General features: G+C 43.4%; 7 protein-coding genes across 7 annotated transcripts; 3 read left to right on the forward strand and 4 right to left on the reverse strand.

Moving 5' to 3' along the window:
* Positions 1-225: 225 nt before the first annotated feature.
* On the reverse strand, positions 226-4,435 carry PAS_chr1-1_0120 (Lipid-binding protein, localized to the bud via specific mRNA transport; the record flags this gene model as incomplete). Its single annotated transcript, XM_002489718.1, has 2 exons — positions 226-3,063; positions 3,107-4,435. The coding sequence occupies 2 exons, from the start codon at positions 4,433-4,435 to the stop codon at positions 226-228; spliced, it is 4,167 nt and encodes a 1,388-aa protein (XP_002489763.1).
* Positions 4,436-5,128: 693 nt separating this feature from the next.
* On the reverse strand, positions 5,129-6,538 carry PAS_chr1-1_0475 (uncharacterized protein; the record flags this gene model as incomplete). The annotated part of the gene is made up of 1 exon (XM_002489719.1): positions 5,129-6,538. One exon carries the CDS (start codon positions 6,536-6,538, stop codon positions 5,129-5,131), a length of 1,410 nt encoding a protein of 469 aa, XP_002489764.1.
* A 2,338-nt stretch (positions 6,539-8,876) lies between these two features.
* Positions 8,877-9,701, forward strand: PAS_chr1-1_0122 (Hypothetical protein; the record flags this gene model as incomplete). Its single annotated transcript, XM_002489720.1, has 1 exon — positions 8,877-9,701. One exon carries the CDS (start codon positions 8,877-8,879, stop codon positions 9,699-9,701), a length of 825 nt encoding a protein of 274 aa, XP_002489765.1.
* Positions 9,702-9,826: 125 nt separating this feature from the next.
* On the reverse strand, positions 9,827-12,730 carry PAS_chr1-1_0123 (Putative sensor/transporter protein involved in cell wall biogenesis; the record flags this gene model as incomplete). Its single annotated transcript, XM_002489721.1, has 1 exon — positions 9,827-12,730. One exon carries the CDS (start codon positions 12,728-12,730, stop codon positions 9,827-9,829), a length of 2,904 nt encoding a protein of 967 aa, XP_002489766.1.
* Positions 12,731-13,087: 357 nt separating this feature from the next.
* Positions 13,088-13,430, forward strand: PAS_chr1-1_0124 (Hypothetical protein; the record flags this gene model as incomplete). Its single annotated transcript, XM_002489722.1, has 2 exons — positions 13,088-13,094; positions 13,159-13,430. 2 exons carry the CDS (start codon positions 13,088-13,090, stop codon positions 13,428-13,430), a joined length of 279 nt encoding a protein of 92 aa, XP_002489767.1.
* Positions 13,431-14,421: 991 nt separating this feature from the next.
* On the reverse strand, positions 14,422-15,315 carry PAS_chr1-1_0126 (Hypothetical protein; the record flags this gene model as incomplete). Its single annotated transcript, XM_002489723.1, has 1 exon — positions 14,422-15,315. One exon carries the CDS (start codon positions 15,313-15,315, stop codon positions 14,422-14,424), a length of 894 nt encoding a protein of 297 aa, XP_002489768.1.
* Positions 15,316-15,501: 186 nt separating this feature from the next.
* PAS_chr1-1_0127 (Hypothetical protein) lies at positions 15,502-16,668 on the forward strand (the record flags this gene model as incomplete). The annotated part of the gene is made up of 1 exon (XM_002489724.1): positions 15,502-16,668. The coding sequence occupies one exon, from the start codon at positions 15,502-15,504 to the stop codon at positions 16,666-16,668; it is 1,167 nt and encodes a 388-aa protein (XP_002489769.1).
* Positions 16,669-16,901: the final 233 nt, after the last annotated feature.

The raw sequence follows: 16,901 nt of genomic DNA on the forward strand, positions 1-16,901 counted from the left end.
ATGTGGAACAATAAACTACTCAAACTATCTGGAGCCCGCGTAGCGTAATGGTTAACGCGTTTGACTTCGAATCAAAAGATTCTGGGTTCGAGTCCCAGCGTGGGCTCAATTCAGTTTTTTTTTTCTTGCTTCGCTCTACTTTTTCAGTGTGTTCATCATCAATACCACAAGTCAGAAGACAATCAAGACACCAAACAATCATACTATCCAATAAGTTTACATACACTAACTATCTTCCTTGGGATATTGATCGGAGTAATCAACCTTTACGACCAATTCTCCGCCAGAAGTTAAACTAACTTTAATCTCATCCTCATTAGTCTTCTCGATAACATCACTAAGTTCTAGTGAACCTGTAGCAAGTGTAATATTCTTACTAAAAGTGTGACTAGCTTTGATTTCAAAAGTCAACGATGAGTCAGCAGCTGCATTAAACGTGGTGCCTTCATTCCAGATGATGTTTCCATCTTTTGTTTTGTGGGAGGCAGTGCGCAGTACCTCCTTTCTTCTGGAAGGTGATGTGACCAAGACTCTGACTAATAAAGAGTTTTTCGCATCCATGCCAGATAATGAGACAATCTCAACAGATCCCTTGGATACATTCTGTTTAGAAGCTCCAGAGACGCTTGCTTGTTCAGAAGAGACGATCGATCTCGGTCTGGATTGTATCACTTTAACAGGTGATCCATTCTGAACTGGAGTCCTACCCCCATTTCTTAAGCTTTGGACATCAGATCCCAAATTAGAGGTGGCAGAACTATCAGTGTTCTGAGCTCTACTGGCTCTTGGTAGGGGAGGAGCGCCAAGTGGAATGAAAGTGTCCTTAGGGTGGTGACTATTTCTGGAGAATGTTGAACTTGCTCCGGATTTGACAGATCTCAAAGAGGTCAAGTCCGCTGTTTCGTCGTGCTTCTCTTGCTTTTTCTTGGAGGGCACTAAGACGTTCTTAACACCCTTGAAAACGCCACCACCTACAACTCCAACAGTGCCACCAATAATGTTAGCTGCGCCACCAATAACCTTGACTGGAGCTGTAGCGACCTTCTCAATTCCACTCTGTCCCATAATCTCAATTGGTGGTCTGACATATTCGGGGTGGAATGTTCCTCTTAACCGAACAGAACCTTGAGTATCCAATTCGACTTTAAATTCTTGAGTCTCATCCACAGCGAGGTTTTCTAACGGGAGATTCTTTTCACCCAAGAAATCATTATCACCGGCAAAATCCCAGTCATAAACTGCGATTGTAACCTTGGATCTCGATCTAGATGGAACGTAGAATCTTGTTGATTCATCCCATGTAGGGTCCAAAGTTCTCTTGATCTTGTCAGTGCAGTATATCTCTTGTCCGTCTAATAGAACCTTGGCCATTGGATCAGATTTGCCGTTACTATCTGCAGACAATAAATTAGCTGCATCAAGTATTTCAAGGGTAAGGAAACCAGAGTCTGCCATAAGTTCTGACTGTGGTAGTTCCACTGACAATGGAAGAAAGTCCAATTCGACCTGCAATTTCTGGCCAGCAAAAGTTAAGTCAATATCTTTACCATAACCTCTCTGAAGAAGATCCCGAGTTGCAAAAGATTGCTCTCCAATTATGTCATCTTGCTCCTTTGCAATAGCACGTTTAGAGATACGAATGATAGTTTGTGAATTCTCAAGGTCACGTACGAAAACTTGAGCCACATCCGGAGACGTAATGGATCGTCCTTGTGAACGAGCAGAAATGTAAGAGGGGAAAGCTAGCTCATCAAACAAAAGTTGAACATACACATCCGGTTTGGTGAATTTTCCCTTTTTGATCTGTACACCCATGGAACCAGAATTGTACTCTAGTAATTGTTCCAGCGATAGCTTTTGCTTTGGAATTTCGTCGAGATCGTCATCAACTTCCACCCATTCATACTTCTTAGGATTCTTCTTGAATAGCTCTTCCATTTGCTCTAGTTTTTTTTGCTCCTGTAATTCCTTTTCTTTTCTTTCCTCCTTTGTCCTCTCAAGTTCCTCCAGTTCAGTATTTGTATAAACTGGTAGCATTGGGATGAAAGACATTGAGTAGTATATGGTTCCTTTCTTCTTCTTTGACTTTTTGATTTCTAAAGGTTGAGACAAAACCTTTTTAGCACCATCATAAGCCATGAATTTTCCATCGTCGGACTTTTTTACAAAAGAACTCAATTGCACTTTGGCAGACCCAAGCAGCTTGTCTTTACTTCTCTTTTCAGCATCCATAACATCAAGAGAGAACACCTGGTTCATTGAGGTCACTGGGAAGTACATGCATTCCTCCCAAACCGGAGTAGTTGTAGTTTCACGGACAGTGGTTCTATATTTCAATCTACCATTGACCATAACCCTAACGTAAGGATCTACCTTTCCAACAGTCTTGGTATTTAAAACATCATCAGCATTTCTTATGTGCAGTCTCGCAACTCCAAATGGAGGAACGAAGTTAGTACTGGCATCAGCACCACTGAGTGCTAAACCTTTCCACTGGGCAGTTAGTTTATACTCACCCTGAGGTTTCAGCTTGATAGTGGCAGAGTCATCCAGACTAGTAGCAATTAGCTCATCAAGATTTCCCTTGAAACTTCCCACTACAGGGTCTTCAACAAGACCAGATTTGGTCCTCACAATTAACTCGACTCTGGACTTTGACTTGGCAAATATAAACTTCTCCAAAGATTCTTCCCAATTTGGCTCAATTGTATTTTGTATGATACGAGTCTTGGTAACAAGCTCCCCATTCAAATACAGCTCAGAATACGCAGATAATTTACCAGTCACGGATGACACGAGACTCAAATCGGTGGCACCTTGCAACAGTAATTTAAGGACACCAGATTCTGTATCAGGAGGTTCTTCTTTGGAACCATCGGCTAACTCTTCACCTTCTAAAACAGGGAACCAACGGATATCATAACTTAGAGAGCCTCTTGTTTTGCCTCCCATTTTCAGTTTTGATGTTTGACCGAGAATGACTTCCTGTTGAACAACGTTGTCCAAGGAATAACTCGTAGATCCGATAAGTTTGGGCCCTTTGTTAGAGTCGTGGTGGTAAACCTCGAAATATAGTTTTTGCATCAAAGATGTGACTAAAATATACTTCGTTTCTTTCCAATAAGGAGAAGTGGTGTTGGTCTTGATGTCTGTGGTGAACTTTTCTATACTCTTGTTTCTCCGTAAATAGCGATACGAATGGATCACAGTCTTTTGTGGATTTAAGGTCATCTGCTCTGTTTATAGTCACGGCAAGAACACCGATAGTGTCCTGCACTTGCTCTTCTAACAGTTGCTCAACATCAATATCGAGAGAGTTTGGCGCATATAGCATTGGTCTTAAGTTAGAATGAATCAAAGTGTTAACAAATGAAGATAAGCCTGGAATTAAAGACATGATGTCCAATCCGAAGGTATCGCCTCCAACAGGTTTAAGGGAGTACGCAATTTCAGGTGGTTCCAAGAAACTCACTGAGACCAGCTTGATATTAGGAAAATGATCACCGATTTTGATTGTGACTCTCATCTTTCCTACGAACTGCATGTTCTCCACAAGGATTGGCAAATTCTTGGAGACAAAAGCCTTTCCAACTCTCACACCCAAAGCGACCTTAGGATCGATCTTCTTTTTGATTTCATTTTTGGTCATGTCATCCGTATCATTGGGAGCAAACGAGAAATCCCAGTCCATTTGGTAAACGTCTTTACCTAGCTTTGGATAAGATTTGACAGAGTTGATTGTAGGAGATTTTGAACCCAAGGTAAATTGATCCAAACTCAGAGCGTCGATACCAAATCCAGGGGCGGCATCTTTCAAGACGTCGTTGGCCGCCTTTTTCACTTGCTCCGATAGGACAGGCATATAAATGATCCAGAACTTGGCTAAGAAGGAGTTAAGCCATTGCATGGTTTCAGTTCCGTTCTCTAGAAGCTGCACAGACTGAACTCTATTCATATCGTCATGAATATTCCTGTTGAATCTGGACACCTCCAGACGATAAACTTGGATAGCATAAAATACAACTAGGATAAGAGACCATAGACCCAATCCAATTCTGGCAACGAAGTAAGCCCAAAGACATGTGCCTATCATTAACGATGTATTCCAATACCAGTCAGAGTAGTACCTGTCGATTACAAAATGTTCAATGAATCTGTTCTCCTTCTGAAGATCACGGGCAGAAAAGGTACTAGAGTCTTCTGAGCTAGGGTCCCTGAAGCAACCTATTCTTTCCCAAGGAAAATCCTTAACCATTTGCCTGCGAGCATCTTGCCTGGCTGCTTTCATCTTAGCCTCACTATCTAAATGGCTCAATCCAAGCCTCTGGTTGAGCTCATCAGAGGGCGTCGAGGGAGTTTTCTTCTTTTTCAAATCCTGGAGATAGTTAGTAGCTTGCTTCCCTATCGAGTGAAACCAGATTCTTAATCTGCTCATATACACTGTGCAGACGACGTGATTTACTTACTGAACTCATCAAAGCCGGTCAATTAGTGTTGAAGGGGAAAACGAGACGGAAGCAATTAGATAATGGTAAGTTATTTGCTCTTAGACTATTGCTCTTTGAAATATTAACGGAGATCATTTCGATTGTTCCATGAACTGCAGGGGAATTTCATGAAGCGTTACCCGGCCTCAAAATCCCATAGAACATGCAGAATGAACGATTACTGTTTTGAGCGTGAACACCGCTATAAACCGGTCGCGTAATAGGTGAAGATGTGTTCAGTGTTGCATCAACGGAGGAAGCACGACTTGTAATGGAAGAATTGGTCAAATTGCAACTAATTGAGTTCACATCTTTAGATTATGATAGAAAGCAATCAAAAATGGACGTGAAACATGCCTGCGTAGCGTAATGGTTAACGCGTTTGACTTCTAATCAAAAGATTCTGGGTTCGACTCCCAGCGTGGGTGGCTTGTTTACATCAATTTTTTTTCACCACCCAAATGATTCAATGATTTTCTCTAACCTATTAAGGATGTGCCAGTGCTTGCCATCTATGACAGGACTGAACACTGCCCATATTGCTACGCCTGATTTCTTAATACTCATTTCGTATTCATCGTAAATGAAAAATATACAGATGGGAGAACAACTCACTAACCCGGATCACCCAGTCGTCACATTTATTTACCAAGACCCTTAACCAGCTCAATGTACTTCTCAGTAGAGAAGGACTTGGGGCGCTCAATTGGAGCACCGACACCACGGTCAATGATCAACTGAGGCAGAACACCTAAAGCTCTGGAAACACCGAACAAAACGGTGTAGAATGACTCCTCAGTCAGACCGTAGTATTGCAACAAAACACCGGAATGAGAGTCCACATTTGGCCATGGGTTCTTGGTCTTACCGTGCTCGGTCAAGACAACTGGAGCAACCTCATAAACAGCAGAAACCAACTTGAACAAGTCAAAGTCTGGCAAGTGCTTGAGAGCAAACTCACGTTGAGCAGTGTAACGTGGGTCAGTCTTTCTCAGAACAGCATGTCCGTAACCTGGAACGACACGGCCAGCCTTAAGAGTGTCCCACAAGTACTTTTCAATCTTTTCCTTGGAGAAGTCACCGCCCAACTCCTTCTTGATTTGGAATAACCATTCCAAGACCTCCTGGTTGGCTCTGCCGTGCAGAGGACCAGCTAAACCGTTCAAACCAGCGGCGAAGGATAAGAATGGGGAAGAAAGAGCAGATCCAACCAAGTGAGTGGTGTGGGCAGAGACGTTACCACCTTCGTGATCGGAGTGGATAGACAGGTATAATCTCATCAGCTCAACGAACTCGGCGTTCTCACCGAAACCTAGCAAAGAGGCCAAGTTGGCAGAGTAGTCCTTGGATGGGTCAACAGATCCAACCTTTCCGTCTTTGAAGACGTTCTTGTAGATTCTGGCAGCGATGTTTGGCAACTTGGCGATCAAGTCAATGGAGTCTTCGTAGGTGTACACCCAGTACTCCTTCTTGTTAACACCCTTGGCGTAAGCCTTGGCGAATTGTGACTCAGATTCTAAAGCAGTAACGGCGATAGAAAATTGAGCCATTGGGTGCAAAGTAGCTGGGGAACGGTCGATCAACTCCTCAACGTGCTTTGGAAGAGCGGAACGAGCAGCCAACTCCTCAGAGAAAGCCTTGGTTTGGGACTCAGTTGGGACCTCACCGGTCAACAACAGCCAGAAAAGAGCCTCTGGCAATGGCTCGTTTCCACCTGGAGCCTTTGGCAGCTCCTTTTGAATGTCTGGAATAGTTCTTCCTCTGAAACGGATTCCCTCAATTGGGTCCAAAACGGATCCCTCCCACACGAGGCCCTTAATACCTCTCATACCACCGTAGGCCTGCTCAAGCAGAACCTCGCCGATGACAGTCTTGCCGTGCTCGGCCTTGAGCTGCTTGATCTGCTCAATCTTCTCAGGCAGAAGCTCAGCAAAACGCTCCTTCAAAGTGGGCTCTTTTGTAGAGTAAGCTCTGGCTCCCAGGAAGGAAACTCTGGAAATTTGGGCCTGGGTACGCAACGTACGCTGGGCAATTGATCTAATAGCGGACATGTTTGACAATACTTTTAAAAAAAACCCGAGGAGGATTACTGATAATTAAAAGAAGGGGGAGAGGAAAAAAAGAGAATTCGACAAAAGATGACGAAAGAGCCCTATATATATGAATTATAGGGCATGAATTAGGATATGGAGATATTTGAGAACGAGGATGCAACGACTGCCCGTTGCACCGCCGGAGGGATATTCGAACTGCCTTGTATGGAAAAGCTGGGGTGAAAGACGTGCGCCACACACAAAGATTCCAATTTGGCGAGTATCATCGATATTGGAATGTTGGTAAATAACCACCGGAATACACGGAAAAGGTCCATTGAGCTCGCAATTGGGTAGGTTGGCAGTTTTTTAAACGATGCTGAAGATCCGAAACCATTCCGAGATCGATAAGCGGTGTTTTTGGACTATTGTTTAATGTGTGCCTTTTGATGGTGAAATCGTCATGAACTTCTCGGAAGCGAGCTCCTTTCGCGAGGGTGGAAGGTCACGGTTTCGCGATTGAAAACAATCTCGACACCCCCGTCAAAGTGCCTCACAAAAAAACGGGTCCGATTTGAACTTGAAAGACTGTGGTTGGCGGTAGTAACTTGGGTGGTAAAATAGCAGACGCACACCGAGTCAGGTACCAGGGCTATTGTGGATTACGGGCTAAGATACCGCGTTAGTGGATCTCATTTTGAAATGAGCCTCTAGGGTGTTGCCCCGGATTCTAGGAGACGTTTAGGTCACACCCCCAATTACTTGGTATTGTAAGGACTCCGGAGTAACGTTTCGAGAGGACACGGGCTAGAGGGACCTTAAGGGGTGCGCTAGGATTGTACGTGTGAACTTTATTTTCTCCCTCAGTATATTTTTCAAGAATCGTGGATGTCGATCTTTCCTGATGCTATCGTCGATCCACATTCTTATTGCGTCACCTTAGAGAGAAGCGCGAACACCAATAGGGTAATCGGGAATAGAAAATGACTATTCAATACCTCTGTCAAAGTTGGACGGAGAATCTCTGGATGAAAGTGCGTTCATTGGGATCGAATTAATGAGACCCAGCTCCTGGAAGTGCCGTTCCGATCTGGCTGCGCTGAATTTTTTTCGCCGAAAGAACTTTTTTCTGGCTTCTAACGCGCTCTTTTGCATGCTTGCTCCAACCCGTCACTGCCCAAGACAGGTTGCCGAAGCTAACCAGTATTTTTGAGAACGTGCCCTTGAAAACGTTAAGGAAAAAAATTGAGAATAACCTTTTTTTTTTCATTCTTTGACGTTGTTCTTCAACTCTAGAAAGGCAGTACGTCGAGAACGTTCTATTGAAGCGGGCTTTGAGCACCGCCTCAATAGCTTTGTTTCATCGAATTACTGCTACATATGCGTCTCTCTAATGTGCTTATCTTCAAAATTGATGACAAATACACTACTTTTGATCTTGAATCAACCCTTCCCTATTGGACCCTCCTGCGAAGGAGGTCTAAACCCGCTGGTTATAAGCTTTGACAGCCGTTTCTGTTGAGTTTCGGTTATTTACTTCATGTTGCCCACGGTTATTACTCGGCTCGTGGGTAGGGCTGGTGACTAGCATGCAGGCAGTCACAGTTTTAGTAGCGCCTCGAGGACAATCCTTACAGCCCTGCAATTGAATAAGTTATTGTTTTTGCTAGGAATAGTTGCAGATTTAATTGCGTCGCGGTGTACATTTGGTGCATCAAATCTGGTCATCGGTGCATTTGCCGCATTAATTTGCTCTTCCTTTTTTTTTTCCCTCTTTTGCGCTAAAATCTAGAAGTTTTACAGCGGCCGAGGTTGAGTCTTGATCACTGACAAGATTTAGCGGGTCTGTAGAGCTCGCAATAGGCTGGTATCCATACCTACCTGACAGATCTGCATGGAACAAATTTAACATGATTAATTTTTTCCTCGGTGTTTTCGTTATTGTGAGTTCGACGTACCTGCGGTGAATTGTAATGTTGTTTCTTTTTGTGGGCCCAGAGTGGTATGCTTTTCTCTTTGGCTGATTAAGTTTCGTGGTTAGTGATTATTGTTGTGATAGTTGCGTCTTGATGTAGGCACTATGTTGGGTCATTTCGCCAGCCATGGTAACCATGGACACAGTTTTGTCATTCTTTTTCCTTTTCATTTTTCAAAATTGTAATAAGTTCTGGGACAGAGAACGTTTCGTCGTTCTGTTCCCGCAACTATTCGATGACGAGTTGTTGAAAAATCAACACAGATCCAAGCAACAGACTCAGAGAAGCCCATCAACCACCTCCGTTTGACCAACAGGAGACTACATAGGAACAGGAGTGCATACAAACTGAAGAAAAAACAACATTACCACGTTCCAGGTATGTCTAAAAACTCTTCTGTGCAGGAAAAATTCCCAGTAGGTGATGGTAGCCAGTCGTCACAGATACCAGAGGCCTCTACAGAAAGTACTCGATCAAGCTCCCCCCTACGGAGAAAACTACACATCCGTTCAGAGCAGCGTCGACGTGAGAAGATTACAGATGGTTTTCAACGGCTGAAAAGATGTGTTCCATCGGTGAAGCCTGATCACGACTCCAAAGCGTTGATCTTGAAAAAAAGTGCTGAATACATAGAAATGTTAGAGTACGAACTGACTACCTTGAAACAGGAGAACGCCAAAATTTCGCAACAGTTGGCAGCAGCAAGCTTACCTCACCAGGAACACCACACTCACGCACAGCATTCCCACCCTCAGCATTACGTTCATCACCAATCCGAGTTCCAGCACCAGCGGCCTCCTAATCAGACTCAAAGTCAAGTGCACCAGTCACCCACCCAACCCCAAGCTCAAGCTCCGCATCAAAATCGCCAACCACCACATTATCATCATCAGCAACAGCAGCACCTGATTCAGCAACCCAGTCAACATCAACAACCACAAATTCAGTATGCACAAATCCCCCCAGTGTCAATTGCTCCTTCCTCCTTTCCTTCTTCTTATCCGTCATATGCTCCCCATCAAGTTCTGCCAGCATTCCCCTATGGTTCCCCTCAACTTCCTCGTAATCCCACATTAGGCCCTAATCCTTTGGCTTCCACCGCAACGATAAAATTTGACCCTTTCTTCCCACCAACTGCTCCTACTTCACGACACATTTCCGACGAAAAAGACTCAAAATCCCCCAAAAGTCCCCCCAGGAGCTAGAACGTTGCTACTAATTTGGAACGGTGCAGATTGTTGTGCAGCCGTTTGGTCCGAAAAATTAATGATTTATCATTGTTCTATTGCTGAGAAAGAAAAACTCACATGAATGTATTAATTATTCTCTTCTAACTATCATAGTACCGAGGTTCGTCAAATACATGGTATCGGTGGCCTCGTACACCATTTTTTCTAAACTGACGAGGGAATTGCAGCCCTTTGGGGACCTTGCTTTCCCTGATTCGTTTTTCCGAGTAGTTTACCTTCTCTCCTTCATCTAGGAGTTGGAATTTTCCAACTTGCAACTCTGTGTCCGTTATCGTCGATCGACTCACCCTGGCGTACCCTGTCCGTCTCAAGTTTTTGTACAAGATGTACTCGCACCATCTATCCGAATCAGAAGAATCGATATCGTGCATTCCATTAGTTTCGCTCACATACGTGTGGTAATTACCTTTCAGCGGCTTGGTCACCAAGTAACTCAGTAACACCATGGGTCTATCTGTCGAGCCCATTATATCTGCAACTCCCAGACTCTGCAATCTTCGATCCTCCACGTCTTCTTCTTGTCCACTATGAAATACCACCACATCTACCAGTTCTCCATAAACATTCAACGTTGCATGGATTGCTGGTGCAAGTTCTCCCACGGGTGATGGGAGGAGATGATGTGTAGAATTCAGGATAGGGAACTTTGAAAGAAGAGCACAACCCCATGTATGTTTATTAGGACCGGGACCAAAATCGGCATACATTCCAAGCTCTTCAGCTAACTTCTGGGTCAAATCTCTGTTTCCCATGATTATTCTCTGGGTATCGCTTTCCAACAATCCAACCACGTCTAGCTCCAATTCTCCAATCAAGTCTCTCATGCGACCTTCGCTAGCCCACATGTCATTGTCTAGTCCAAAATGGATAGTCCATATACCCGCAGTAAGCAGTTTGTCCTCAGGGTGGTAAGGTTGTGGCTTTTCGAAATTCAACCTTCTAAATGAAATAACAGCCGATAAAACCAACAATACACCTGCAATCTTAGTCAATCTCTTACGAAGACTTGTACCCACACCGTGATTCTTTGCCCTTACGATAAGATTGGCTTTTTTTCCAGCAACAATACCCAATCCTACCATAGCAACAGATATTCCTAACACAATGTCTGTACGTTCACGCAATATCCATCCAGCTGGAACAAAAGCATAGGCAACTACCCATACATGTGCCAAACTGATCAAAATGGCAAGGAAAAAACCTAGTCCAAATACAAGTCCCACGTTGAACTGACTGGCTGACGCAAATATAACAGGGACAATTCCAGTTAGGAAAATTGAATAGACCAATCCTCCGATATATCCTATCCATCCGCTGGAAGCATAGAGCACTGCAGCCCCAGCAGATCCTGCGATGAAAAAGGAAGATGAACTTACCAGCGAGGGTTTGGTAAAACCAAGGTAAGTACCAATTGCCATTGCGACAAAGGTGAAGACACCATGAGGAACTGGCAAAGGACCCCTGACCGGATAGCCCTCCCAGCACCATAAGATGAGAGTAGATGTATCAGTTAGCATGGCGTCTAGAGAAAAAATTAGACCTCCAACTCCGACCGCTGCAGGAAACAGATAACCTTTAGAGACTCCAGAAGAGATTTCAGTGGGGTTCAATTGAGTCAGATATGAAGGAGTCAACAAGGCAGATACAACACCTATAATCACTCCATAAATGTTCAATCCACCGTTATCAGTATGCATGATAGGCCATATAGGATTATTCGTGTAAAAGGCGAACTTGGCAATGGAGGAAGTAATCAAACCAAGCGTGAACGTCGTCGAGTACCAACTTAACGCCAAAGAATCTCTAATTTGGCCCAAGGTCCATATCTCATTGGAGAGAGAAATAAATCCGAAGCATGTTCCGACCGAAAGAATTAGTAATCTGTCCGCAGGAGCTTCAAACTTATAAGAGCCAACCCCGAATAAAGCGGTTAATAGTCTGGGTATTTGTGGGAATCTTGCAAAAAGATTCCGTAAAGGTGGCACCACAAGTAGGATGGGAGCCATCAAGGATAAAGCAGCAGCCTCGTAGCCTGATATTCCCATATTCCACAAAGGAAAGTGCCAAATGCATAAGAATAAAGCGGTGAAAACTGACCAAAAAATAAAGGAATTTATAATCTGGACAATTGAATGAATAAATGTGAGCCCTACCAGAGAATCGACGGGATACTGTCCCGGGACTAATTTTTCTTTGACCGCTTCCTTCTCATCTGTGGAACTTGTCTCATCTTGGGAAAAATAACTCAGATTAAGCACAGTTGGTGGGGCATTCTCAGCTGCTGAAAGTTCGAATTCCAAATCTTCAAAGTCAACGACTGACCAAGTATCAAATCCAACGTCCAGGAAGATCAAGGACCATTCCACGTAAGCATAGTAGGAGTATGCTCCAGCAACTCTGTGAACCTTATGCTGGATAAAGAGATAGACCAGAGGAACCAACAGGCCGAAAAAAGCCACAGCTGTGAACCTCCTCCCGTTCTTCAAAAACTTGTTTGATTTATCGGTCAATTTGGTAACACAAACAGTCCATGGAATGGTCAGCACGATATAACTGATCATAAAAATGTCATGTGCATCATGGTCATCGGTAGAAGTAATGTAAACCCATCCGCCGCAAGTAAAAGTTCTCAAGATTCCTGAAACAAGACCTATTAGTGGCAAATAAGAGCCAGTCTTGTTCAGCCTCAGATACGAAAGGAACAAAAGTAAAAATCTGGGGCCTGCTGTTAAGGCTATCATGATTTGAAAAATGGATCGTTCGGGATATCTGTCACCAATTGTAGCAGATACACTGGGAAACCACTCATCAGGATATCCATAGTATCCATTCTGGACGATCTTGTGGTAATGAAGCGTCACACCAACAATCAAAGCTGATAAGAATGCAGCTAAGGCACAGAAAGTGTGGGCATAGGCGACCCAAACTCCATTCAATTTCAAAACATGTTGCTGCTGATTTTGGTGCTTGGAGTCCAGATTCATGATATGTACCTTACTCGCAACAAACTAAAGATAAGCTTTACTAAAAACTTAAAGTCTGCGTTCACTTGCAAGGAGAATTTCAGGCTTAACATTTCGGCTTGATTGTTCTGCTCGGCTCAATCAACTTCGGATATACGTGTACCAACCACAAAAGATCAATATATTCTGTGTTCCTCACACTGTTCATAGTAAAGTGCAGAAAGGGAATGCCAGTAATCCGGGTAATTCGATAGATCACCAAAATCCACCCAATAACCGCGAATTTTGGCCTGGGTCTCTCCAGCAAAAGTCTTTTCAGCCAGTGAGAAGACTCTGAAAAGATTGTCACAAGCTCCCCAGGAAAATAGAAAATTCAGGATGGTTGGTAAGTAAAATTGCGTGGAAGGAGACGAGAATGAAAAGTTCAGACCGATTAACATATCTTCTAGACCACGTAAGATCCCCAAACGTCTCGTTTGATGACATTGACTACAACAACTCTCAGGATCTGCATAACGCGCAAGAATCTCTCCTTAGGGAGCAATGGATAAGAGTGTCAGCTTTAAAGGTGTGCAGAAAGGCCTTGGAATCATGTTACAAAACTTCAGGACCCAACCACTACGAAGATTGCAGAGAAATTGCGGAGAAATACTTGAACATGCTCCCTGACCACAGAATCCAGGGATTTTTGGGTTACCAAAAGAACGATCCAAGCAAATAGTCTGTTTTAGTCTTGCACGTTCACTTTTTGCACGGCACATATGTACTTTTACCGAGTGTATTGAGCACTCTAGCATCTTATTTATTGAGGCTTTATTTATTCTATTAACACAGTTTTATATACTGGCAAAGTTCCATCCGACATCTTGTAGGCGACCTGCTGCAAAGCAAGAGGATGGGTGGAACATGAGTGAAATTGCATCCGGTACACACTTCCGGCAATTACTATTCCAGATTATTTCATGTGCGTTCTGCAGCACTGAAAATTGCACATGTGGTAGATCTTGGCTTTTCTGTTGCAGCCCGTCACGCATAGACTACATATCACAAATAGCATTCTTCGCAGATTATGCTCCCACTTTCAACAATGTGTGGTGTTGACTTGGAGGAGTTCTTTGGCATCGACAGTGAAAGAAATTTGGTAAGACTCATTCTTGGTGGGGATATTGTAGACAATCAATTCTCTGATTGGCTGAGAAGAAATGAGTACTACAACTTCAAACTTCTATTAGGTCTAACACCATCAGACGAAAAACACGATTTTGTGTTCCATCGGCTGCAAGTAAGTAAAAGACCAATTTTTTTTCTTTCTTTTTAGACCCTACAAGTCCATAATTGCTCACGAGTCAAGACCCGCTTAAATGCAATTGTGCTGCATCTGTGTGAGGAATGTGATGTCTTAGAAACCACACAATTACCGCTGGAGGTTGTGCTTTTCATAGTAACAAAAATTGCTGGTCAATTTCCGTTTCTTTTTCAAGCACAACCAACCTGCGGTGATTCAAACAACGCATTTTTGGATCTTTTCATGGACAACTGGCCCCTCGTTATAATGTTCAAGATGCTTTTTGACGAAAATATAAAGTATGCAAAAGGGCCTAAAATTAAGGACCTCCGAGTGAGTGAAATAGGCTAGATGCGGTTGCAGATTTAGTAAAAAGCTGAGTCCGCTCTAATGTTCTGATTACATGAATCACACAAGTTGCATGCATTTATGACGCCACTATAGTGAAATCTTTGGCAAAAATGTACGCTGCTTCTTCGGACAGATCGTGCATGTTTTTTTCTTCCTCTGGACCTTCAACCTTGAAACCCATCCTTTTCAATTGATCTCTTGCCCCAGTGCCAAGCGCTACAGCTTTGCCAGTCTCTATCATGGCTAAAACATCAGTGGAACTATCTCCAAAGTATACGAAATGTTTCCCATTTGGGCAATCTTTGACAATTTGACGAGTTTTCATCATTTTATCGTATCCCGTTCGAATATCCTCCTCTTCTCCAGTGTTATTCCCGGTGGACATACCATGTTCGTCGAAAACCAACTCGTTAACTAGAAAATGCAACCACTCTTTGTCTTCTTCAAAACCAAACTCTTTCAACCGTTGCTTCATCATGAGTGAAGTCCAATTGACGCTTAGTATCGTAATTGGGACCTTCCTGTATAGCATTTTCAGAAATTCAACCACCCCTGGCTTCAAAGGTAAAAGCTGATCTGAATTCTGACCCAATGTCTGTTCATAATTTACAAATTTCTCCCTGCTTATCCCTTTGAACAACCCTAACCTCCTTGCCTCATAAACACTGGAGAGTTCCACAGGTTTCATTCCCCGTTGGTACTGGATCTCCTTCTTGACGGTGTCTCTCGCCTCACATTCAGACCCTTTCACCTCATGGTCGACATAGTCCCTAAACCTATCCTTGTAGATCCCAACGAAATGGTTCAATTTGTACGGGAATTCGGGTTTAACTCTGAACGCTATTCGGAATATCAGATCCAACGAATCTCTATCTGTAATGGTTTCATCCCAATCTAGTATAACACCTTGTAATTCCGTACGATTAAGCATTTTTTTGATAAGCTTTTCGGCCCGCATTAATTGACCCATTGTTAACTTATCTGCTTAGTCTGTGTTTATTTAAATACCACCCGTATCTCTTTTTCTTTCTCACCTGTGACTCTGTTAATTGATATTTTCAGCTGGCATTCCATTTGTCTGATAAAGAAATTCGCTATCAGCTAGTTATCAGGTTCGAATTCGGAACACTGGACCTTCTCAAACCACTTGCCCAAAATGAAATTTCACTCGATTGTCTTCACATTTTCACTCGTTTTGAGTTCACTGGCGTTGTCGATACCATGGGTGTCTGACCACATGGTCCAGCATCTTTTTGCCGACCCTTCAATCAGTAAAGGTCCTGATGTAGATCTCGTTGGGCTACATAAGCATTTGGTCAGCATCAAATCTCTTTCGGGCTATGAACAAGAAGTAGTATCGTGGTTGGCCGATTATCTAGCCAGTAGGGGTCTTACTGTGGAGTTGAACAAGGTCGAGGACGAAACTGAACGTTACAATTTGTATGCTTATTTGGGAACCACCCGCAACACTAAGGTTGTGCTAACTTCTCACTTAGACACAGTTCCCCCTTATCTTCCCTACAAAGTTGAGGAAGGTGGCTATATCTTTGGCAGAGGAAGCTGTGATGCTAAGGGATCAGTTGCGGCACAAGTGATTGCCTTCCTAAATCTCTTGGAAGAGGGCTCCATCAAAGAAGGTGATGTCAGTCTTTTGTACGTCGTTGGTGAAGAGATTGGAGGTGATGGAATGCGCACAGCTAGCAAGACCTTGGGTGCTAAATGGGACACTGCCATTTTTGGAGAACCTACCGAGAACAAGCTTGCCATTGGACACAAGGGAATTGCACTGTTTGACCTGAAGATTACAGGAAAATCCTGTCATTCTGGATACCCTGAGCTGGGAATTGATGCCGACGCTATGTTGGTCCAGATTTTGCACAAGTTGCTTTTTGAGACTTCTTGGCCTGTCAGTGATTTGCTGGGAAACTCCACAGTCAACGCGGGACAGATCAACGGAGGAGTAGCTGCTAATGTTATTTCTTCGGAAGCACATGCCAAGGTTTTAATCCGCGTGGCTAAAGACATTGACGCTGTAGAGAAGCTGATCTACGAGGCCATTGCCCCCTTCGAGGAGTATACAGACATTACCTTTCACTCCAAAGAAGATGCTACTTTCTTGGATTACAAGGTTGAAGGGTTCGAGAACTACATTGCAGCCTACAGTACCGATGTACCATTCCTAGTGACGGGCTCCAATTTGACCAGATATTTGTACGGACCAGGAAGCATCATGGTGGCTCATGGGCCTGATGAAATGGTCAAGGTTTCAGACCTGCAGGATAGTGTTGACGGATACAAGCGATTAGTCTCCGTCTCACTTTAGGTAGGATAATAAAAAGTTCAGGTTATAATAGAATGTGTACATCTTTCCATATCCATCTAGGGTTGAGGAGTAATCCACAAGACGGACTCAAACTTAGTGTACTTTAATCTGGCTAATGTCTTAGACAGGTAGACAATAGGATGTTCTACCCCAAACAAAAATGGCAATGGTTACCAAAAGAGGCTCCACTACCACATTAGCAAACTGGTATTGTCCTCCACTGAGAAGAGCTC

This window comes from Komagataella phaffii, chromosome 1 (assembly GCF_000027005.1).
Source record: "Komagataella phaffii GS115 chromosome 1, complete sequence".
NCBI classification, from domain to species: domain Eukaryota; kingdom Fungi; phylum Ascomycota; class Pichiomycetes; order Pichiales; family Pichiaceae; genus Komagataella; species Komagataella phaffii.